This window comes from Tachyglossus aculeatus, chromosome 8, assembly GCF_015852505.1.
Source record: "Tachyglossus aculeatus isolate mTacAcu1 chromosome 8, mTacAcu1.pri, whole genome shotgun sequence".
NCBI classification, from domain to species: domain Eukaryota; kingdom Metazoa; phylum Chordata; class Mammalia; order Monotremata; family Tachyglossidae; genus Tachyglossus; species Tachyglossus aculeatus.
This window is the reverse complement of record NC_052073.1, coordinates 20,599,034-20,623,944: the sequence shown is the minus strand read 5'-3', so window position 1 is coordinate 20,623,944 and position 24,911 is coordinate 20,599,034. Positions and strand designations below refer to the sequence as shown.

Sequence of the window (24,911 nt, the reverse complement as noted above, 5' to 3'; positions counted from 1 at the left end):
ATTATTATTAATAAATACAATTGAATGATCTTGTATCCCCCCCAGCGTTTAGAGCAGTGCTTGGCACGAGTAAGCGCCTAACAAATGTCATCATTATTATTATCATTATTACTAATAAATACAATTGAATGACCTTGTATCCCCCCAGCGTTTAGAGCAGTGCTTGGCACAGAGTAAGTGCCTAACAAATGCCATCATTATTATTAATAGATACAACTGAATGAATGATCTTGTATCCCCTAATACAATTGAATGAATGATCTTGTACACCCCCCCCCAGCGTTTAGAACAGTGCTTGGCACAGAGTAAGCGCCTAACAAATGCCATCATTATTATTAATAGATACAACTGAATGATCTTGTATCCCCCAAATACAATTGGATGAATGATCTTGTATCCCCTTATACAGTTGAATGATCTTGTATCCCCCCCCTCCAGCGTTTCGAACAGTGCTTGGCACAGAGTAAGCGCCTAACAAATGTCATCATTATTATTATCATTATTACTAATAAATACAATTGAATGACCTTGTATCCCCCCAGCGTTTAGAACAGTGCTTGGCACAGAGTAAGCGCCTAACAAATGGCATCATTATTATTAATAAATACAATTGAGTGAATGGTCTTGTATCCCCCCAGCGTTTAGAGCAGTGCTTGGCACAGAGTAAGCGCCTAACAAATGCCATCATTATTATTAATAGATACAATTGAATGAGTGATCTTGTATCCCCTAATACAATTGAATGAATGATCTTGTACCCCCCCCCCCCTGCGTTTAGAACAGTGCTTGGCACACAGTAAGCGCCTAACAAATGCCATCATTATTATTAATAGATACAACTGAATGAATGATCTTGTATCCCCAAATACAATTGAATGAATGATCTTGTATCCCCCCCTGCGTTTCGAACAGTGCTTGGCACAGAGTAAGCGCCTAACAAACGCCATCATTATTATTAATAGATACAACTGAATGAATGATCTTGTATCCCCTAATACAGTTGAATGAATGATCTTGTACCCCCCCCCACCCCCAGCGTTTCGAACAGTGCTTGGCACAGAGTAAGCGCCTCACAAATGTCATCATTATTATTATTATTATCATTATTATTAATAGATACAATCATCATTATTATTATCATTATTACTAATAAATACAATTGAATGACCTGGTATCCCCCCAGCGTTTAGAGCAGCGCTTGGCACAGAGTAAGCGCCTCACAAATGTCATCATTATTATTAATAAATACAATTGAATGAATGATCTTGTATCCCCCCCAGCGTTTAGAACAGTGCTTGGCACAGAGTAATCGCCTAACAAATGTCATCATTATTATTATCATTATTACTAATAAATACAATTGAATGACCTTGTATCCCCCCAGCGTTTAGAACAGTGCTTGGCACACAGTAAGCGCCTAACAAATGTCATCATTATTATTATCATTATTACTAATAAATATAATTGAATGACCTTGTATCCTCCCAGCGTTTAGAACAGTGCTTGGCACAGAGTAAGCGCCTAACAAACGCCATCATTATTATTAATAGATACAACTGAATGAATGATCTTGTATCCCCTAATACAATTGAATGAATGATCTTGTAACGCCCCCCCCCCCCCCCCAAGGTTTGGAACAGTGCTTGGCACAGAGTAAGAGCCTAACAAATGCCATCATTATTAATTAATAGATACAACTGAATGAATGATCTTGTATCCCCTAATACAATTGAATGAATGATCTTGTACACCCCCCCCCCCCCCCCAGCGTATAGAACAGTGCTTGGCACAGAGTAAGCGCCTAACAAATGTCATCATTATTATTATTATCATTATTATTAATAGATACAATTGAATGAATGACCTTGTATTCCCCCAGCGTTTAGAACAGTGCTTGGCACAGAGTAAGTAAGCGCCTAACAAATGTCATCATTATTATTATCATTATTACTAATAAATACAATTGAATGACCTGGTATCCCCCCAGCGTTTAGAGCAGCGCTTGGCACAGAGTAAGCGCCTCACAAATGTCATCATTATTATTAATAAATACAATTGAATGATCTTGTATCCCCCCAGCGTTTAGAGCAGGGCTTGGCACACAGTAAGCGCCTAACAAACGCCATCATTATAATTAATAGATACAATTGAATGAATGATCTTGTATCCCCTAATACAGTTGAAGGAATGATCTTGTACACCCCCCCCCCCCCCCCAGCGTTTCGAACAGTGCTTGGCACAGAGTAAGCGCCTAACAAATGTCATCATTATCCTTAATTATTGGGACTGTATATGTTGCCAACTTGTACTTCCCAAGCGCTTAGTCCAGCGCTCTGCCCACCGTAAGCGCTCAATAAATACAGTTGATGATGATTAATTTTTATTTATTAGTATTATTATCCGGAGCGGCGGCGGCCGCGGAGCGCCCCACGTGACTTCCCGGTTTCCTTCCCCTCCACCGCGGGGCGTGAGAGGCGTCGCGAGCCCCGTGAAATAAGTCCCGAGGAAGCGGCCGCGCGCAGGCGCGGTGGCGCCCGGGCCTCCCCATCCATCGCCTTCGTTCCCGGCCTGCCCCGCGCCGGCGTTGACGTCCCCTCAGCCTCGGCCCCGCCGCCATTGGAGTCGGAGCCTGGGCTCATCCCCATCTTAAGCGTCGGGCCTCCTCCTCCTCGTCGTCGTCGTCCTCCTCCATCTCCATCTTCCTCCGAGGCCGCAGCCCGCCCGCCGTCGAGGGGAGGGGCGTCCCGGGCCGTCGTCGCCGTCGAGGGTCCGGCCCTGAGGAGCGGGAAGTGACAGGGCCCCTCAGCGAGCCCGCGGGCGCAGGCCCCCACAGGACCAGATCCTTCCACCTCCTCCCCCTTCCCTTCCTTCTTCCCTTCCCTTCCTTCCCTCCCCCGGGGCCCCGTTCATGAATTATGTCGGCCACAAGCGTTGACCCTCAGGTAGGTGGCGAGCGGGCGAAGGGAGGGAAGGGGAGGGAGGGGATGGATGGCCTTTCCCATCTTTAGGCCTGGAGGAGGGCTCGGCCCCTCCCCCCCCCCTTTCCCAGTTCTTTCCTTCTTCCCACCACCATCTCCCTCCTTTCCCAGCCCTTTCCTCCTTCCCACAACCGTCTCCGGCAAAACCATTAAAAGCCCCGACCCGTACGGCGGAGCCCTTGCCCACCCGTCGGATTGGGATTAATAAATGAAATGGTGGAAACCCGCGCCTCAGCGTCACCCGCAGAACGAAAAACCAGCACAGATCGTGCGAGACACGTGTTACCGTATTGGGTTTTTTTTTTTTTTAACCTCCCTATAGCATTGTCGGAAGGGGTACTGGTGGATTCCTCCTTTTAACATATTCTCCCCCCCCCCCCCTTCTCCATTTTTCCCCCCCGTCGCTCGGACTTGGCGTTACAGAGAACAAAAGGACAAGATAATAAAGGTAAGGAAAGTTCGGGGAGCGGCCTCTTAATGAGTAACGGTAAAGATGTGAAGGGTGGAGCTCCTCAGTTAAAAATTTCATTAATAACCAGAATTTTTAAGGGGAGTTGGAAAGGTAGAGCGCCTTTGTTGCTAATGCCTCAGGAGGTTTTGGCAAACGTGACGGATTAGACAGGAGAAATATAAGTGGCTGAAGAAAATATTTTTTTCAGAGATGAGTAAATGAGAGCCTACATTTCCCAATTTTTTTTTCCCCTCCACCATTAACATTTTTTGGGCATAAAAGGATTACCAGGTTCAAGACTTCTCTAGTTATGTGCTCTTGGACTGCTTGTCTTCCCTTGGACTAGAGTTGCAGTTAAGTGCTGTAGGGAAATTATCACCTGGCGTATCACCGCATCCTTTTTTCTTAAACTAGTTTTAAAGCAAAAATATCTGTGTAAAAATATCTTTATAGCCTCCTTATGTTAGCCTGTTTCAACATGGCACCGTAATCCATGAAAATAACCCACTTACAAGCCTCCACACCTATTTTAAACTGGCTGTTTTTTAGTCTTTTTGCTGTGTTTTTCTAATTTAACTGAAATGCAGTCAGTCATGCCTGAAGATTTAAGAAGGTCCACAGGAATATATAGCCTCTCATTCCCTCCTCCGACTCTTTGCATTGCTGTCTTGTAATTTTTGGAATTTAGTTGTGCTAAATAGTAATGGTCTTCAGAAAGATGAATCTCTCCGTTACAGCTGCCATATTTTCAGGTTTGCATATATATTCCCCTCCCAAATTAGGGTTCCTTTTATGATTAGAACTTCGTCAGAAATGTTGCGGCACTGTGTAACTGCCATTCTAATTGGGATGATGGACATCAATGCTATATTGAAGTGACATTGAGAACATTTTGAAAACTCAATAGTCTAATAGATGAAACTAAAAAAAGTTTAGCTGTGCATTTGTTGGCACTTAGCTCATTAAGGGCGGGGAACGTGTGTGCTAATTCTGTTTTATTGTACTCTCCCAAGTGCTTAGAACATGGTAAGTGCTCAGTAAATATCACTGATTGATGACATAACACTTGTTGTTTTAGTGCAAAATGGTTCATTGCATCAGAAGGATACAGTTCATGACAATGATTTTGAACCTTACCTTTCTGGACAGTCGAATCAGGTTAGTATCTTTTAATTAATTTATATTTGAATTGCAGAATTTGTGCTTCTCATTTATGCCATTTAAACCATTTTTCTGGTCAACAAGTAGGCAGATTTTTATTGTCAAGGTAAACAAATTTTGATATTGTGTTGTAGAGAATTTTTAAGTGAATTCTTTTGCTCTTAGTGATCTTGTCTATGTTCATAAACTGTGAAAACTTAGTTATTAATGCCAAGTTCAACTTGAAGTTTACACTGGAGCACCTACTTCCCCACTGGTTATTCCTTCCAGCAACATACTATTTTACAGTTTACTTTCACCAGGGTGTCTCATTTGGTTGCCAAGCCTTAGGCAAGTGCTCAAGTATATTGGATAGCCGCAGGGGATTCAGAAGCTCTGCAATCTGCAGGCCCTGCTTTACTGCCTCCAGTCTGGCCCGGTCCCATTTTTAAAGCTATAATTAGCCTAGTTATTCCCTCTTTTGTCACTGCCTGTCCAGCTGTTGAGAAGAGCTGAAGTTTCATGGATCGTACTCATTGACAAATGCTAAATTCAGAAATCATTGCAGGAAAGGTGCAGTGGGGCATTTTTCTTAAGCATTCTCTATAAGATTTTTTGCCTCACCACAATTTTCTTGTAAGCATACTGAATGGTAGAAACAGCTATGTACAACAGTAGTAAATAAATAATTGAAAGATTTTCACAGTGGTGAGATGGATTCTTTAAAAGAAGGAATTGTTCTATGGTGAAAATCTGTAACATTAGCAATGCCATTACTGGATCCACCAGTCCAATATTCTGATGTCAGTAGTGATGAAACAGGATGCCTTCCTTCAAAACAGTCCTAATGCTTAGGACAATCCCAAACCATCATCCATTAATTTTCCCAAGCCCTTCTTGAAACTTGATTATTTTTCGCCTACACAAAACTGGGTGATAGTGAATTCTGGCTACTGCCCATTGTGGGATTAATAGTAGTACTACTAAAAGTTAATTGTGCTCTAAAGATTGAACTAAACTCTGGCAAAAAATACATAGGTGGGTATTACACATGATCCCTGTCCCTCAGGGCGCTCACAATCTAAAAATAAAAAGGGGGCTGGCAACAGATATGTAAGAAGAGATGAAACAAAACACTGACAACAAAAAGACAAAAACAAGTTTCTTTTTTTTTTAAGCTTACTACCCTCTAACTTCAGAGAGGTGTTTTCATCCTAGTATTTTGAGATTTGGTGAACCATAATTACAAATAACCTATTTTCCAAATTTTTATGTGTTTTTTTTTTAAGACGATCATGGTTTTAGTGGCCATAATCTTGTCATGTCTCTGAAAGGCCATGCAAAAAAGAACACTAACTTTGTAGTAAATATTAAATTTATTTGTGGAAGTGGATTGAACAGATAAGAATTAAAAGTTGGAAATGTCACGTCGTTTTGAACTCCAGTGAAAAGATGGTTCACCGTCATTCAACAATGCTTAAAAATGAAGCTTTCTACTTAGTGGATGAGAATAGAAGACTCTTCAGAAACCCCAACTAATGAAGGCCAATTTCTTAAGATATTGGTGGTGTCTTAAGATGATGCATGATTTACCCCGACTTGGGAACTTGGGTGATGGCTTTTTGGCTTTGCATTCTGTTAATGAAGCCAGTAGTTTTTCCAAGCATTGCTTATGCTGTTACATTGATGGTTTTAAGATGTTATTGCTATTATCTAGATTTTATTTCATTTTCCTTAAGTCACTTGGGACTTCTCCCTTAAAAAAAAAATTGTCACAAACTCTATTCCTAGTTCAGAAACCCCAAACTGTTAGCTTCCAGGAAGTGGTAAAATGTCCCCTATTGTTCCAGTCTGCTGAGAAGAGGTCATCTTGGTAAAGGACCAGATAACAATAACATTGCTATTGCAGGTGTATAGAGAATCCTGAACAACAGGTATGATCTGGGAATCCAAATAATATCAAGGCTTGATGTACACTCTTATGTTCAGTGGGACAGTAGCAGTTCCAGATTTAAATGACATTGGTCTAGAAAAGGATACTTTTAATGGTATCTTTTACTCCAGAGCATATATTTTCAGGCAAGAGTGTTTCCTCTCTTCTCGTAAACTCTTGGCTTCAAGAAAGATTGAACTGAGTGGAAACAAGACAGAAAAAAGGTGATCTCCATTTAAAAATTAATCTGGGTTCTTGAGTGTAAATTTTTTTTATTTTACCCTACCTGGTCTTTAAGAGCACAGACTTGGGAGTCAGAGGACCTGGATCTTAAACCCAGCTCCGCCACTTGCCTGCTGGGTGACTTTGGTTGGGTCATTTAACTTCTCTGTCCCTCAGTTCCCCCATCTGTGAAGTGGGGGTTCATTCCTGTTTTCCCTTCTACTTAGATTGTGATCCCTATGTGGGACAGGGACTCTGTCCTCTCTGATGATCTCGTATTTGCCCCTAGGCTTAGTACAATGTTTATTTATAGCAAGCACTTTAACAAATACTATTATCATTATTATTCTTATTGCCTAGAGCGCACCAAGATACATCTAGATGTTTAGCTTTATTTTAAAAGTATCCTAGAATAGAGAATTCCTTAAATTTTAGATATATAACAACCTTACAAACGACAAAAAGGGTTTTAGACGCATTTTCATGTGGACATACCTCCTCACCCAACTAACATTAGATGACAAGCCCCATTAAGTGCTTTTCTGGATGCTGTGAGTAGTATTTTTTTCTACTTTTAGGAGGCTGTAATGGTCAAATGCAAACTGCAGTGGTAAAATGATTTGGTATAAATTGTTTGCTCAGACTAAATATGTCAACCAACTATGTAGCTTACTGGTTGAAGCCTGCTATAAACAATCCCTCAATTTCTTGATAGCCAAAGTGTATAGTGACTGGGAAAGAAAGAAGCTAAAACTTCATCGTTCTCTTTTTAAAAACTGAGTGGCTTAAAATGTAAATCACTAAATTATCATTCTTCCTTTTGTGAGATAAGATTGTTGATGGATGGGGTGTCATTTTATCTTTTGGGACCAATTCTCTCCTGTGTTTATTTTTCCCAGTATTTTGCACATAGCAGGTGCTTAAATAGAATTACTATTTACCAGAGGAAGTGTTATGTTTTTTTACATATATGTGTGTATGTGTGTGTGTGTGTGTGTGTGTGTATATATATATATTATGTTTTTTTACATATATGTGTGTGTGTGTGTGTGTGTGTGTGTGTATATATATATATATATATATATATATAGTCTAACAAAATTTTAATGAAAATCTTTGGGTAGCCTAAATGCAGCCCAAGGGCCACCTGTTAAACTTGCCTGAATTAGAGGGTTGAGCTATCACACTCTACTATCTTTTCCTTTTTAAGGTTTTAAGTTTGAAACCTGCAATTTTAAAAGTATGGCCTTTTCCAGGCTCTCATTTCATAACACTATAATGTGATTTGATAACTTGTCAGTGTTCTTAGTCCCTGAACTGGAATAATTACAGTTGTGTTTAAATTACAGAAATATTTCTGAATTTTCCAGTAGAAATTTCCATTTCAGCCATGATTCCATTATAGGGCCAGTCTGGTGCTTATGCTTTTACTGTCTCAGAGGGAGTCATTCATCTAGCCCAACTTCTGTGTTAGTCCCAGGAGCCTTGCTGACACCGCCATATCTCCTTGATTTAGATAGAGTATTTTAGATTTTTCTGGTTCTCCATCCCTATTCCCTCCCTTGGGCCTTGAGGCAGTCTCCAGGGTCCAAACAGGCTGGTTACTAGGGAAGGGGTGAGGCGGGGTAAAACAAGGAGGGCTGCCAGTATATCTAGGCAATAATTCTCATCCGCATAATCAGGCAACTGTTATGTATCTTCTGCCTTATCTTCACAAACCCAAAAGTTACTATCAGGGAAAACTGCTTCTGGTGAAAAGTAATAAGTATCAATCCCCCTTTTGTTGGATTGAAACTGCAAAAGCCATTAAGCAGCAGGTAGTATCCCCTCACATATTTTTTAACTGCTTTTCTATTTACCTGTCTATATGATAGTGTTAATAGATTTTAGAGTTGAAGCTTCTATGTGGACTGGTACTGCTACTTTTGAATTTCTCTATTTTGTTTTTCAGACTACCTTGTGCACTGGGGCACTTGTATATTATTCGATTAAAGGGGCAGTTTGAGAAAAGTCATGCATATCTCTGCTGCCCTCACTTTGAGAGGTATTTGTGCAAGGGGCTTATGACTTTGAGCTCAGTTTCAGAAACATTTTAGTGCTGAAAATTGAGCTGTTCACATTTTGCCCCAAATGATTTATATCTGAATTTTTTTTAACCCTGTGGTATAAAGCCAAGCTAAATAGATCCAGTGCTACATCAGTTTAAGTTCTTGATGAGAGGTATAAACTCTTTCAGCATAGGTTCTTTCATCATAAGCGCAGCAAATACTGTTATTAATAATAACAATAATAATAATTATGGTATTTGTTAACTGCTTACTATGTGCTACACACAGTGCTAAGCGCTGGGGTGGATACAAGCAAATTGGGTTAGCTACAGTGTCTGTCCCACATGTAGCTCACAGTCTCAGTCCCCATTTTACAGATGAAGTGACTGAGGCACAGAGAAGCAAAGTGACTTGCCCAAGGTCACACAGCAGACAAGTGGTGGAGCCAGGATTAGAACCCATGACCATCTGATTCCCAAGCCTGTGCTCTAGCCACTATACCATGCTGCTTCCCTATGGATAGAGTAGGTGGATAGGATAACTGGAAGAGCAGCAGTATTTCTGGGTAAGAACAACTGCTAATCTCAATTATTTTTATAGTGCAGATTTTGTGTAGTGAGATAACACATATAAAATGAACTAAAATACACAGTAAGGATGCACTTTGGCAAAGCGTTAAGTTACCATAATTACGTGGACCAGACTTTGCTGATGGAAGGAAAAATGCAGTCTTAGTATTACCTTTTCGTTAGTAGGCAAGTTTTTGAAGACACTAAGCATATTGTGGCATAAAACACATTGAGTAATGATGTCAGTCAGAAACTGCCATCTTCACATTCCAAGTATTGATCTTCCTGACCCATGAGGATTTTAAAGCCAAGAATTCAGAAAATCTTAACCCAGATTTATAGATGATGGCAGAAATGAGCAGCCAACAGATTTTTTTTTTAATCTGCTGTGATCCAGGGCTGCTGGTTGCTTTTGGAAATTCTATACCATGTGTCGGCATCCAACATGCCCCTCACTCCCAGGAGGAGCACACAGACAGAGAGAGACCTAGTGAGGAAAAGATGCTTAGAATTGGCCTCTCAAGCTGTCAGGGATTCCCCCCCGCCCTTTAACTGTGTGATTGTCTTTCATAAGTGAAGAAGAAACTGATAATGAAATTTATCCTTGGGTATGTGTGTGTGACTGAAAAGGCCACTGTGGAAGCCAGTCCCATCTGCATTGTTCACCCACACAAACTATCCCTTGCCATGCTAACATGTCATTCGCAGTGCCTGATGCAGTTTTCACTTTTGCCTCCTTGTTTTGTGATCCTTGCGAACTTCTGTTCAGTAAGAGCTACTCCTTTCTTCATTGCAGCATACAATACTGGTCTATCTTTGACAACTGCCTCCCAGTTTTCATTTAGGATTTAGTGTTATCTGAGCCTTTGTTTTAGTGAGTCCTTAAATTAGTGCTCTGTCCTCCTTGTTTTCAATATCCCAGCAGCTGTTTGACTATCCTGCTATCATCTCTTCGAGTGTCCCACCAAGGGTGTTTACAGTGAGTGAAGTTTCAAAGCCAGAAAACTCACTGACTTAGTTCTGGAACTTCATTTTTTGTGATCCTTTCCTATGTTGAGTGTAGGCCCAAAGCTCCCGTAATGTTATTAATGACATGTTAATTTCTACTTTGCAATTAATATCATTGGAAGGCTGACTGACGCATTGACTCTTAAAAGTATGGGATGTGGAAATTCAGATTCTGTTTTCTTTATTTCCTCCTTATGGTATGTTAAGTGCTCATTATTTTTTATGGTATTTGAGCACTTACTATATGCCAGGTACTGTATTAAACAATTAAATTGGACACAGACCATGTCCCACGTGGGGCTCACAGTCTTAATCCCTGTTTTACAGATGAGGTAACTGAGGCACAGAAAAGTGAAGTGATTTGCCCAGGGTCACACAGCAGACAAGTGACAGAGTGGGATTAGAATCCAGGTCCTCTTGACTCCTAGGCCCAAAATCTTTCCACAAGGCCATTCTTCCTAATCATCTATGACTACACTTCAGATCCCTGTTCTCATAATTTTGCTAGGGTTAAGACAAATTGTATTATATGTTTTTCTTTTTTTGCATTGAACTGTTTTCATTTTTGTATTCTTTAGGGGTATACCTAGAAGCATTTGATGACTTTCTGATTTAGGCCATTTAAAAACAACCCTTTCTAGTCTATCTTGCATCCCTCCCACCTCTTACTTTATTGACTTCATTTAATGAAACCTTGGCATTTAGTATTCTCAGAATGTCTCGTTTCCTAGAAAAAAAAGACCTAATGTTTCAGTGCTGATCTTTTGTAGTAAGCGTTTTCATCTCATTAGTAATGATCTTTTTAATGGAAGTTTATCAAAAATGTACACTTGCCTTTTTCAACACCTTTATGTTCATAGCATTCTACACCAATAATGTGTAACTTATGAAAATGAATGCTTTCAGAGGAAATACCAAACTAAATTGATGATTTCCCAAAGCACCTGTTCAGGTTATAAAATAATTTGGTCAATTTTGTTGACTTAGCTGTTGAAAGAGCCTATGAAATCCAAATATAACCCAGAGGGTTCTTTTGGCCCTAAGGCCCAAAGAATTAGTAGATGCAGTTTAGCTATTGGATTTACAGAAGGTTTCCTTACATTGCTACTTGTAAGAACAGACCTGGCAGCATTGAGAAATCACAAAAGTTTTGCACACGAACTGTACGGAAAGAGCATTACATTTGATAGTGCCATTACTACTATTGTAAACCTTTGGTTTTGTAGTCCTAATGTAAGTTCACTGGCTTTCTGATTTCCTTCAATGTCCTTGATATTGTTCTTTTGTTCTATTGATATTTTGTTCTGTTGTTCTATTGATATTGTTCTTGCCATATTCTTTTGGCCTTGAGTGCCAATTTGGCTTAATTAGGACATATATTCTCGCTTAGGTTTTTCTTTTACCTATTTGGCCTAACATTATACTAATTAGTTTTTATTCATAGTGTTTAGTTTTATCCAAAGCAGTTCCTGTCTTCCATGTTTGGATTTAACAATTATTTCAGTACTTGTGGACAGTGAATTTAAAAAGACTACATAAAACTTAGATTTAAAGGGAAGAACATGGGAAGAAGCATTTTCCTGAGTACCTTTGCAAAATGAATTCACTCCATTGACTTCTGGACTGTAAGCCCACTGTTGGGTAGGGACCGTCTCTATATGTTGCCAACTAGTACATCCCAAGCGCTTAGTACAGTGCTCTGCACACAGTAAGCGCTCAATAAATATGATTGATTGACTTTCAGGCCAGACTCAGCAGTCATTCTCATTAAAAATCTTAATGATAATAATAATGGTATTTGTTAAGTGCTTAGTATGTGTGAAGCACTGTTCTAAGTGCTGGGGTAGATGTCCCACGTGGGGCTCACAGTCTTAATCCCCATTTGACAGATGAGGTAACTGAGGCACAGAGAAGTTAAGTGACTTGCCCAAAGTCACACAGATAAGAAGTGCCAGAGCAGGGATTAGTCACTAACAGAAAGATAGGGTCATGGTGGCTACTAGTGAGCAAAGGCTGAAATAATGATGCTATTTAATTTTTAACAAAAAGCCTTTTTATTCATGTATTTTCAACTGGTCTAATATAGGATGTCAACATCTACTTGTTTACTTTAGTATGCTTTTTCTCCCTGCTTCAAGGGGTTAGGCTTGCCTGTGTACTGTTATGCAGCAGGTTGGTTTTTGATTTTTAAAGATGGAGAAAATTAAGGACACACATTTCAAAGTAAAGGTCCCCCTTTTTTTTCAAATTAACATGTAAAAGCAGCCATGCAGAGCCTCTACAAGAGGTGTAAGAAAAAAGATTAATAAAACCTGATGAAAGCCTGATGCTCGGCACTGATACTTGTATTTCAGGCTACTGAGGAAGGTATCATTTGACACCAATGTGGAAAAGGCTAATAGAATTTTTGGAACCTATCTGACTTCTAAGCAAATCTTGGTGACTGTAAGCTCGTTGTAGGCAGGGAATGTGTCTGTTATATTGTTGTGTTTTGTGTAGTACAGTGCTGTTCATGCAGTGCTCAATAATTATGATCAATTGGTAAATGTAATAATTGGCCGTTACAAGAGGTGAGCTAGATAAATGCTTTGCTTATGTTGGTTTAAAAACTTTCCTCATGGATTTATCTTTCACATTTGATTCCTAAATCAGGTTGCAACAAATGTCAGGTTAAAGTTAAATTATTTTAAAATTAGATTAAAAGCACTTCATTAGATAAGTTCCTGGAGGGCAGGACTTGAGTCTTTTATTGTACTCTCCCAAGCACTTAGTAGCAGTGAGCTGCACAAAGGCATGCAATACCATTAATTACTTAAATATATAGGAAAATATACGGTGTATTACTTCAAATGACTGTCCTAACTCAGATACAGTTATTATTTTGGTCACCATCCCTGTCCCACATAGGGCTCATAATCACAAACTAATGGTTACAGAGGATGTTTAATAAAGAACATGTTTGCTGGCATCCTTATTCACTCAATATTTTGCATTTAAAAATCAATTTAGGTGTCAGATAATGTTGAAATGTAGCAGTAAATGGTTTCAGTCCCAAGTTGTCCTGTTTAGCTATTGTTAAAGTGCCCAGAGAGAAATTACTTCAGGTGTTAGCACATGTGTTATTTGGGGTAATAATAATGATTTTCATTCCTTTTTTTTTTAAAAGCATTTGTAGAACTAACTCCTAAATTGTGTTTCCTTAACAGAACAATAGCTATCCCTCAATGACTGATCCCTACCTTCCCAGTTACTATCCACCATCTATTGGATTTCCTTATTCTCTCAGTGAAGCACCATGGTCTACTGGAGGTGATCCTCCTATCCCATACCTCACCACTTATGGACAGCTTAGTAATGGAGATCATCATTTTATGCACGATGCTGTTTTTGGCCAGCCTGGGGGCCTGGGAAATAATATCTATCAACACCGGTTTAATTTTTTCCCCGAAAATCCTGCCTTCTCAGCTTGGGGAACAAGTGGATCCCAAGGACAACAGACACAAAGTTCAGCTTATGGAAGCAGTTACAGCTACCCACCTAGTTCCTTGGGTGGTACTATTGTGGATGGACAGACAGGATTTCATAATGACACTTTAAATAAGGCTCCTGGAATGAATAGCATTGAGCAGGGCATGGTGGGACTTAAGATTGGTGGAGATGTTACAACATCTGCAGTCAAGACGGTGGGATCTGTGGTTAACAGTGCTGCAATGGCCGGTGCCCTTTCCGGAAATGGTGGATCAAGTGTGAACTTACCGGTTTCAAAGCCAACATCTTGGGCAGCCATTGCTAGTAAACCTGCAAAACCACAACCCAAAATGAAAACAAAAAGTGGACCTGTAATTGGAGGGGCTTTGCCTCCACCACCTATAAAACACAATATGGACATAGGCACGTGGGACAATAAGGGGCCTGTCACCAAGGCTCCAGCTCCTCAGCAGATTCCGTCTCCTCAGTCTGTCCCACAGCAACAACAGCAGATTGTCCAGCCTATTCCTGCTCAGCCGCCTCCTCTAACCCAGCCACAATATCAGAGCTCTCAGCAGCCACCCCAAAACCGCTGGGTGGCACCTCGCAACCGAAATGCAGCCTTTGGCCAAAGTGGAGGCACTGGCAATGAGAGTAACTCCACTGGAAGTTCCCAGCCTAACTCTGTTCCTGGTGGAGAATCCCACCCTGTTCTTGAAAAACTGAAAGCTGCCCACAGCTATAATCCGAAAGAGTTTGATTGGAACCTTAAAAATGGACGTGTGTTCATCATAAAAAGCTATTCAGAGGATGATATTCATCGTTCCATTAAATATTCCATTTGGTGTAGCACAGAACATGGCAACAAACGCTTGGACAGTGCTTTCCGCTCTATGAACAGTAAAGGTCCCGTGTACTTACTCTTCAGTGTCAACGGTAGTGGACATTTTTGTGGAGTAGCAGAAATGAAGTCACCTGTGGACTATGGCACTAGTGCTGGTGTCTGGTCTCAGGACAAATGGAAGGGGAAATTTGATGTCAAGTGGATCTTTGTCAAGGACGTACCCAACAACCAACTTCGACACATCAGGCTGGAGAACAATGACAACAAACCAGTTACAAACTCCCGTGACACGCAGGAGGTGCCCTTAGAAAAAGCGAAACAAGTGCTTAAAATTATTGCTACTTACAAGCACACAACCTCCATCTTTGATGACTTTTCTCATTATGAAAAACGCCAAGAAGAAGAAGAAGTGGTTCGCAAGGTAACTTTTAATTTAAAATCCTAAGTGTCCACAAAAAGCAAGGAACAAATGTGTACATACATGTACGTGACTCTGAGTCTGTTCTTGAATGCCATGAAGACAGAAAAGTCTGTTTAAAATGTCAGGTGTTTCAAATTCTAATGGCTCTTATGTTTGCTTCATAAGCCTTAGTGTTCAAATGCAAAATCATAAAAAGTTGCTTCTTTTCTTTTACATTAGTTTCTTTCAATTCCACTTGGGTCTCTAAATTTTATTTGAGAGGATCCCAAGACTTGAAATGTTAAGCATAGTACTACACTCTGTGCTAATTATGTAATCTCAAAATGATTGTCTTCCCTTTTTATTATTCTTGGTGCCCTTTTGCCATATAAACACTGTCTTATTTCCAAGCAGTTTTTATCTTTTAAAGTGAGTTTACACTTTTCCTGTATAGAAATACAATGGCAATTTAATGAAACATTTTGGAAAAGGGGTTTTAAATACTTAGTAATTTAGGGGAATCAATAAGTAAGTGGAAAATCCGAAGAAGATATCAATCTAGGTACAGGCTTACAGAGGAGGAATCTGAGTTAGGAGGGGAAAAAGACTACTTTGCAGCATTAATGGGATTGTTAGCTCCATATGTGTACCTTTTTAATTACACTCTTTGGCTTTTGAGAATCTTTAAAAGGGTGAACTGTAAACTGACTTAGTGCTTAGTACAGTGTTCTGCACACAGTAAGCCCTCAGTAAATACAGTTGACTCCCTGACTGACTCCTAGGGGTCTTGGATTTTGCCACTAGGTGTTTGATTCTTCTGAAAGTGATTTTTTTTTAAATGTTCAAAAGACTTTTCCAAGACCTTGTTTATGAAGTTCAGGTTTTTGAAGTGGGTTGGGAGAGAAGATTAAAGGGCCTGTACAGGGAGCTGTTCAGTCTTGTGGCCTACAAACCCAAACTGATTGGGCTAAGGTACCTCTACTTTTCTTGTCCCCGTCTGTAGGCCAGGCTGGCCATTCCCAACCATAGCTGTCCTACTCCACACACAGAAAGGACAAAAGAACTATTCCTCCTGGGTCCCTTACCTGTCTACTTCAAAGCAGGGGAACTAACGTTTCAGGTTTCTTCCAACTTTTGTTTTTTCCTATGATTGCAAATGCAGCACCAGGACGGACCCCATAACCATGAGACTTAGCAGAAGCCAGAGAGGGCCAAGTATTTTGGACCTATGCAGAACTCTGCAAGGCACTTTCCTTCACTTTGCCATATTAAAATGATGAGTAGGCTTCTATGCTGTCTTATTCCCCAGAGCTGACAACTTGATGTGGGCAAAGCTTTTGAGCTGAATTCTCAGCCTTGTTCATCTCAGGTCTCTTACAAGACTTGAGAGTTTTCAATCAGACTTGAAAAGACTCAAAATTGTGACTTTTCTGTCCTGTTAGCTTTTGTAGTCTGTCTCCTCCCAGTCCCCACCACTCTTCTAAAGCCCTTGTCCCTTTGTGTCCCCACACTTGAAATGATACCACACCAGTGATCTTTTCTCCTTTATTGACAAATGTCATTTTACCATTTAAGGTCAGTGGTAGAAGAGTAAGACTCCCAATCACTTCCCCAATTCCAAGTGGGATCTATTAGTCTCAATTACTTCCTTTCATTTTTGTTGCCAACACAAGACTCCCGGCCACTATGCCACCGTTATCAATTTGTTACAGTAGGTCTCAATGCTTTTTAATACCTATAAGCAAGCAAAATGCTGTGTTTTTAATGGTGTGACCTTTTTCAGTGCTTTATTTTTCTCAGATATTAAAATTTAATTTTTCATGGATGACCAGCATAGTAGTCTTTTGGAATTATTTCCTTTTAAGACATTCCTTTCCTAAATAAAGTTATTCTTGAAACTGTAGGATGTTTACTCTTGCATTTCAAATGAGCATTCTGTTGATTCTTTGTAAATTCTAATGTAAATAAAGTTTGCAGGTATGCCCTGTCACATTCAGCCTTGATTGCTTAATCTATCCTAATGAGTAAACATAAGAGCAAACAATGAATTAACTGCCCAGTTGTAAAAACTAAACTGTTCCTTCATTAAGCAGTTTGGCTTATACAGTCTGGATTCTCAGTGGAGAAACAGCAGCAAATAGTCTTTTGTAAAAATATAAAATGCGGTGTTCTTTAGATGATGGCTCTTGCGGCTTATTCTTAAGCTTCAGATTAAGTTTTTATTGCACTGGAATTATCTTGAAACCGAGAGGGGCAAGTAAGGAGCAAACTTCTTGATGTTCTCAAGTACGTTCATTGTTACGTACTTAGAATTGTTTTACGTTTGAGGTTGTCTCGATTTCTGAAGAATTTAGTTGGTTGATATCAAAGGAGTGTGAAGCAAATAGTTTTTTTGCATTTATCAAACAGAACTAAGCATGATCATCTAGCATCCAGTGTAGGTGTAATGCATTGAAACTACTATTGATACTGTAGGGAACTAAAGTCTGCCTACCTGGGGCAGGGGCACTAGGAATGTTGTGGAGAAAATAAACTGCTTTAGGAACCAAAACAGAGTGTTATTAACCTTAGACTCTCTAGCTTCCATATTGGCATACCACAGGGCCAGAGTGAACTTACTTTAGACAGAAAGATGGGTAAAGGTGTCTTTTTTCCCTTGCTTCAAAAGCAAAGTGCACTTTGGGGACCCTTCAAAAGTTAGCAGGGAATTTTACTACGTGGATCCGTACATTCATTTTTAAAAGAGGTTAATCATTCCCTAATATTTCCTAAATAAGCATGATAGTGTAAGGAAGGCAGAGTCGTCTACTGGAAGTTATTGTGAAACAGGAGTCAGGAATCCTAGATTCCCAGTCCTGGCCTATGCCACTAACTTTATGCCTCTGGGTAAGTCACTTCGTACAGCAAAGCGTTTGATGTAACAAGTATAGCCAACAGTGAGAGTCTCCTTAGAACAGGAGGAAACAAAGATGTTATTGTTTTATATGGCCATGTAATTACTGGATGGAATGAGCATTTTTAAGAGTCTTTTGAACTTTCAATCCAGTGTTTCATCTGCATATAAAATGTGTTTGGTTGTACCAGAAATGTTTACTAATGTCCTAGGGATTTGGTGAAGTTATGAGTAAAATCAACTACTTTTAGCATCCCAGAAATAAGCTATTATGGAGTTACAGAGTATTGTCATTTTTTCCAGGAATGCTGGAACATGCCACTGGACATTATTTAAGAGTATCACAACTTCCCTTTGCACTCTTACTGAGTCTGATTTAAAAAGCATTTGGTTGCTTCAATTGAGAGGCCCTGGACAATCAGGAGCACTCAGCACTCCACTGGGCTCCTGCACAACTAACTCAGAACCACATCTCTGTGGAGTGGGGTGTCCGTAATTCACAAGACCTAAGGAGACTTTGCCACACCTAAGCGTTCTGGTGATTCAGAAAGTTCCCAGGTCAGGTGTATTCCCAGGAGGTTCTGGGCCAACCTCGTTCCTGGAGGATTCTCCAAACTGGCAACACTTGGTCTGGATTCCCCTTGGGGCACCATGCAGCTAGAAGCAGGCCCTTCAGGATTGCCTTTAAAGTTTGGGAATGCCCATGATATCCCACCTTCTGTGGGATTGAGGCCCCACATCCTTTCAACCTGACCCTATGGTCTATTTTTGAGGGCCCTTGCTGCTTAGGGACCTGGGTCACCAGGGTGCAAAAAGGGGAGTAATTATTTTTCCCCCCAGTAAAATTCCCAACTCTTCTTATAACGGTGTGGTAAAAGCCTGCTCAAAAATGATGCCGTTATCAAAATGAATTTACTAATATTTACAGCAACCAAAGAAAATAATGCTCGTGTCTTCTTTTTTAGCTCTGCTACTAGCTTATGTACCTCTTGGCAAGTTAGTCTTCATAAAGACTGTCTGGCTCCTGCCAAGTATCATGGTTAATGGGGTCTGTGTACTGCATTATCTACAGTACACTAATGAATCTGAAATATAATTCAGTCCTTTTGTGCTAATGTGGTTTATAGTCCAGGGAGCAAGATACTCAATGGTAGTTTTAAGGAGACAGTCTTTTTCTGTAAGATAACTTGTAGTTTGAAGAGGCAGGAGGACCTGGGCTCTAATTCCGGCTCCCTGATTTGTGATCTGTGACCGTGGGCAAGTCACTTAACTTCTCCGTGTTTGTCTCCTCCTCTTTTAAATGGGAGTAAAGACTGTGAGCCTCATGTGGAACACTGATGCCACCTGATTAGCTTAGTTCAGTACCAGTTCAGTACCAGCTCTTGGCAAATTCCATAAAAAAGGAGTCCTTTGCTAGAACCTTAGAACCTTTGCTACAGCTAAAAATATTATTTGAAATTTAAATCCATGGTATATTTATTTTCAAATAATGGAATATTTCAGAGTTCCAGACAGCAAGGTATGTCACCAATATGAACTTAATTCAGAATTGTTAGTGTTAGATATTTTGCTATTGGAATTAAATGAAATTAAAGTTCTCCTTAAACATTGTGCTCATGTGGCTACATTATGAAGAGTCAGTGCTGTTGATTCTAAAGTGTGAAAAAAACAATTTTGGGAGAGGTAGAATAGGGAATCCTGCTTATGAAATTAAACATTTGTTTCAATTGTCCCACAGAATTTAAATACTCTGAAGTTGGCATTTTATATCTAGAAAAGAATATCTTGGGGTGTTCTGGGTTTTTTTTTTTGTAGTTTTAAGTACTTACTATATGCCAGGCTTTTACTAAGCGCTGGGGTAGATAGAGGCTTATCAGGTTGGACACAGTCCCTGTCTTATGTAAGGCTCAGAGCCTTATTCCCCATTTTACCACAAAAGTAGAATCTGATGTATTTAACCTTCAATTTATGTCATTTTGTGAAACCAACATTTTTAACCATTTTGAGCCAGTACTGCAGAGGAACAGATTTCAGAAAGTGAGAGATGGTAATCAAAATGACCATGAAGTCGCTGTCCTGAATCTGAAGTGGTATGAAATATTTAAATCTAAAGGAACAGATTTCAGAAAGTGAGAGATGGTAATCAAAATGACCATGAAGTCGCTGTCCTGAATCTGAAGTGGTATGAAATATTTAAATCTAATCCTATCAGTGAGAAACTGAACTTTTATCTGGTTTTATCTCATCTTTAGTGCAGCAACTATTATAGTGGGCATAAAGTACTGAGCCTAGATCCCACTTGTTCACTAACTGCAATTACTGAATGACACTTGTGTTTTCTCCAGCACTGTTTAGAGAAATGAAATCATGAGTTCCACTCTTTATAAAATGATTCCTTATGTAGGTTTCCTACTCTTGACTGTGATCATAGGTGCTACTGACATGAGCCAGTCCAGAGCATATTAAATCATCTTTGCATAAGCAATTGAGCTGCAGTACCAAGATAACAACTTTTTGACTTTGGGAAACTAGAGAAAAGAGAGTGTACTAAGCATATGCTGAAATGTTCATTATTGAGCATTCAGCTAGTAAAGTTGATCCATCATTTTTTGTCACTGCAGTTTTTCATTGGAAAGGTTAAGTAATTTCTGTTAATTATTTGTATTAAACGAGAGCTGTTAAGTAGAATACTGATTCTTATTGAATGTGATGAGACTTGGTATAACAAACGAAAATAATTACAAATATGATGAACCGTACAATTCTTGTTTTAGGGGAATGAATGAATAAACTGAAGATAGACACCCCGCCTCCCTCCTCTTCCTCTGTTCCAACCCCATTAATCTTGCTTTGTGGTGGTGTTGATTTGGTTTCAAAAGTAGTAGTAATATTATTAAGCATTGCTGTCTGCAAAGTTCTAAACTAAAAGCTAGGAAAGAGGTACATGGATGAGAAAGAAGCATGATCCCTGGCCCCAAGGGCAGGTGACATCCATTTTGTGGTATTGTGGGATAATGTACCACACCCCAAACTACAATAGTTTGCTTCTGTGTTTAGGAATCTTAAGTTTTCTCCCTGCAACCAAAAGTGCCTTTTAACTAAACAAAACATATCTTGGATTTTGTGAACAGGGTTACTCCAGGTTAGGGAATTAAATCTATTCTTAAACTTCTAGTTTACATTTATGATTTTCATTATACGGTGAGTAAAAATGGAATATCTTGAGTGTGATCGTGATTTAGTGGAATCTCTTTTGATTCATTCTGTGCTAATCCTATGTGCGTATGCAAGTGATGCCAGAAAAAAATAATTTTAGTCAGCACTAAACCCTGAATAGAAAAATACTGAATAAAAAGAACATCAAAAAGGTCATGGTTTGGTCACTTATTTCTGAATAAAGTGTTTTCCCAAAAGGTGAGTAGTGAAATATTCCCTTTTTTTATTAATGGAGTTAAAAAACAAACCTGAAAATTTGGGATTTGAATACATGACAAAATCAGTGATATTTTTCAGTGCAATGTCAGCACTTCTTTAGGGCTTTAATAATCCATGTTTTTCACTGTAAAGCAAAATGAGATGTAAACAAAGTCAATGCAAAACATAATCCCCTCATCTAGCAAGCAATTGACCTTACTGCCCTTAGTAGGAGGCATAATTATTCTTCCGAAGAAAAAAATTATTTATCCAGCCTAAAATAGGGGCCAAATTTAAATGTTAAACCGAAAAATGAACCCATGTTGAGCAGTATTGGGCTTTCCAGGAAGTTTTTAAATGACTTTTATGTCAGTTCATATTACATGTGATTTAGGGCATACATTTATTCATTTAATGTTTTTATAAAGATTTTAGTATGTGTTTTCAGTTTTTCAATTTGAATATCTCTTTGTATTAGGGATCGGAGATGTAAGTACAGTGTTTTTCTTGCTCTACATTTAACTTTCTCGTATTTTCTTTTACAGGAACGGCAGAATCGAAGCAAACAATAAAGAATAAAGTTTCCTATATATACTAGAACTGATCTCAAATTTGACTATGAAAAACGTTTAAAAATATATTCTGGTGCTGTATTTTGGCATCAGGACATACTAAAGCTTTCAGCTCCAATGTATCTTCTCGTGCAGGGGAAATTAAGTTGTTGCATCCTTAAGTACTTTGTAGATTATTTTTGCCCTGGTGGATATGAGTTAATTTGTATTTTTTCTATGTACTATGCTGTAGAATCCATTAATAAATGAGTATCTGTTTTGTTCATCAGTGATAAGTCAAACTGACCTAATAAGAACTGTAAGTCTCCTTAAAAAAAAATCTAATGCTTCCCAAAGATTTTTTTTTTATTTTGACAGAAATTATGTTCCTATTCGTATATTCACAATTTTATATATCTCTCTATGAACCTTGTTATTACTTCCCATGTTGCTCTATGGCACACAATAGAAGCCATGCATTGTTTTGTCATTTAAGGAATTATGTTAATACACCACACGGTTAAAATATTCAAATCAAAAGAAAAATCAGATCACTCTGTGCAATTGCTATGTAATTGATTTATATGCACAATTATAATTCAGAAATGCTAATATAAAGTTCAATTTTGTTCTGTCTCAAGGAAATCATTGAACCTAAAATTTTTCAGTTCAAAGAAAATGTTTTTTTCCTTCTGGAAATATTTCCTTTTCACAGTCTGTTAAAACAATGCTTCATTGTGCATTTGTTTTACCATATCCTGCAGGGTGATATTTTCTCTTGAGCATAACTCTGTTTTATTAGGTAGATTAATAATAAATAATGTGATGCTATCATCCTGCAGGGTTTTCAGGCCATGTGTTTTAAACCTGGTTCAGCTTCAGGTTTTCTTAGTTTACTGCAGATCATTTTTAATCTTTTCCCCCCTTTCCTTGTCCCCCAAATCCTATTACCATTTTAAGTTTTTATACCAATAATGCTGAGCTTTAATGTAGGAACTAATAGTATGGACAATATGATGAATTATGCCTCAGATGTTTAAAATTGACAGTGTGTATGTCTAATTTTTTTCTTTTGTTGGATGAGTAAAACAAAAAAACTTTTAAGAAACTGAATTTGCTGTCATGTTTTTGTGGAATGAGGGAACCGTTGAAGAGCTCACCACCAACTGGAGTTTCAATTAAGCATGAAAATGGTGCTCATGCCTGTTGCTCTAGCACACTGAATCTGCACGTGTTTATTGTAGAGGATCTTTACTATATTAGAAAGCAAATATCTTCTGAAAACTATTTACTCAAAAAGGACCTCTGATTTAAAGTTTAAACTGTATCATTTAGACTTGTATTTAGAACGTATAACTGTCTCTGAACTATTACTGCCTGTATGGAGTAATGGACAACATCAGATTAACTTTTTTCCTCTAGGAGAATACAAGCCTTAATAAACAATACCTATTTAGCAAGTTTGTTGTCAGCTCATTTTTTTCCTCCTGTATGGGGGAGTATTTTGATCAAAGTGAAAATAGCAACCATTGAAATTCATACTGATTAAATGTGCGTACGTGTTTCAGACCATGTCTTAACTGCTCATCGTTCTCCTTGCTTTGGCAGATCTTTCCTGGGGAAGCTTCTTAAGGGTATAACTGAGTCAATTTGAGAATCTCGTATGGATTGCAACTCAGGTCTCCATTTCTTCGGATAGAAATAACGTTATTTGTTAAGTGCTTACTATGTTCCAAGCACTGCTCTAAACATCGGGCTGCACTGAGCAAAGTGGGTTGGACAGTCCCTGGGGCTCGGTTTCAATCCCCATTTTACAGATGAGGTAACAGGCACAGAGGAGTGAAGTGACTTGCCCAAGATCACACAGCAGACATGGCAGAGTCAGGATTAGAACCCATGACCTGATTTCCAGGCCTGTGCTCTATCCACTGCATCATGCTGCTTCTCGAGAGAAGCTCAAAAAGAAGTGATGAAAACTAGTCCACTGGATCACGCGAGTGTGTGCGTGTTTTCAACCTCCCATGAGTTAGTTTCCCTACTCCTCATTTACTCTTCCAGTTTTACAATGGTTCCTCTCTCCTGCAGGCAGGCATTCCTAAACCAAAAGGAATGCACTTCATTTGCCCAAATTTTAGGGTCTGTACTGATAGCCTTTTTTTTTTCCTTTTTACTTTCTTTTTTCCTTTAAAAGTAAAAAATTATTTCTTGTGTTAAAGATCAACAGTCTTTATATATTCAGACTATTAATTAGAGCTGTCAAGCATAATTCAAGTTGTAGCTCGAGATTGATTTTCTCCACCCAGACCTGTTCCATTATAAACATTGTCCTGTGTAATTTGCTGTTATAGACTGTTCGCAAAAGGGAGGAAGGAAGTTGTTCCCTTGAAGTGGAATAACTGGTGCCACAGGTCTAGTGATGGTTGATACCTTTTAGAGAAATTTATATAATCTTGTCCATAGTGCTGTTAATTCTTTACTGTCCTGAGTATGAAGTGCATTTGTAATTTGAGTAGTAAACATGCTGAAGTGTTCTTTTCCATTTACTCAATTGCTTTTCAGGATTAATTGTAAATTCTAAATTTGTCATCTGAAGTCTTAAAGTATTGAAAGTAATGGAAGTAAATATATATTCTTCCCCTAAAGTATATGCACTAGAAATCAGACTGGTTAAAGAAACCTAAAATAAGTATCTTAGCCTTTGTCTTGGTCTGTACGATGTATTTTTGAAAGAGATCCTCTAATGGAAATTTCTCTTTTTGTATTATCTCCATGGAGCAAACCTAAATTTTTAGCACAAAGCACTTGTGGCAAGCACCAGAGAGGCAGTTGCAGGGCTAAAATGTGTACTGTCACATACCACTAGACTCATTTCATCTGTGATTTCAATGTGTCACCTGATTTTGACTTCTATAGCCCTCATCTTGTCACCTTTCCTTGTGATCCCAAAAGGTTTGGTAATAAATCAATGGTATTAATTTAGTGTTTACTGTGT

The 24,911-nt window shown here is 38.9% G+C and overlaps 1 protein-coding gene across 1 annotated transcript; it reads left to right on the top strand.

The window, feature by feature from the left end:
• The first annotated feature begins 2,792 nt into the window (after nucleotides 1–2,792).
• Nucleotides 2,793–23,379, top strand: YTHDF1 (YTH N6-methyladenosine RNA binding protein 1). The gene is made up of 5 exons (XM_038750144.1): nucleotides 2,793–2,942; nucleotides 3,402–3,426; nucleotides 4,508–4,587; nucleotides 13,556–15,082; nucleotides 21,914–23,379. Exons 1-5 carry the CDS (start codon nucleotides 2,916–2,918, stop codon nucleotides 21,938–21,940), a joined length of 1,686 nt encoding a protein of 561 aa, XP_038606072.1. The 5' UTR covers nucleotides 2,793–2,915; the 3' UTR covers nucleotides 21,941–23,379.
• Nucleotides 23,380–24,911: the final 1,532 nt, after the last annotated feature.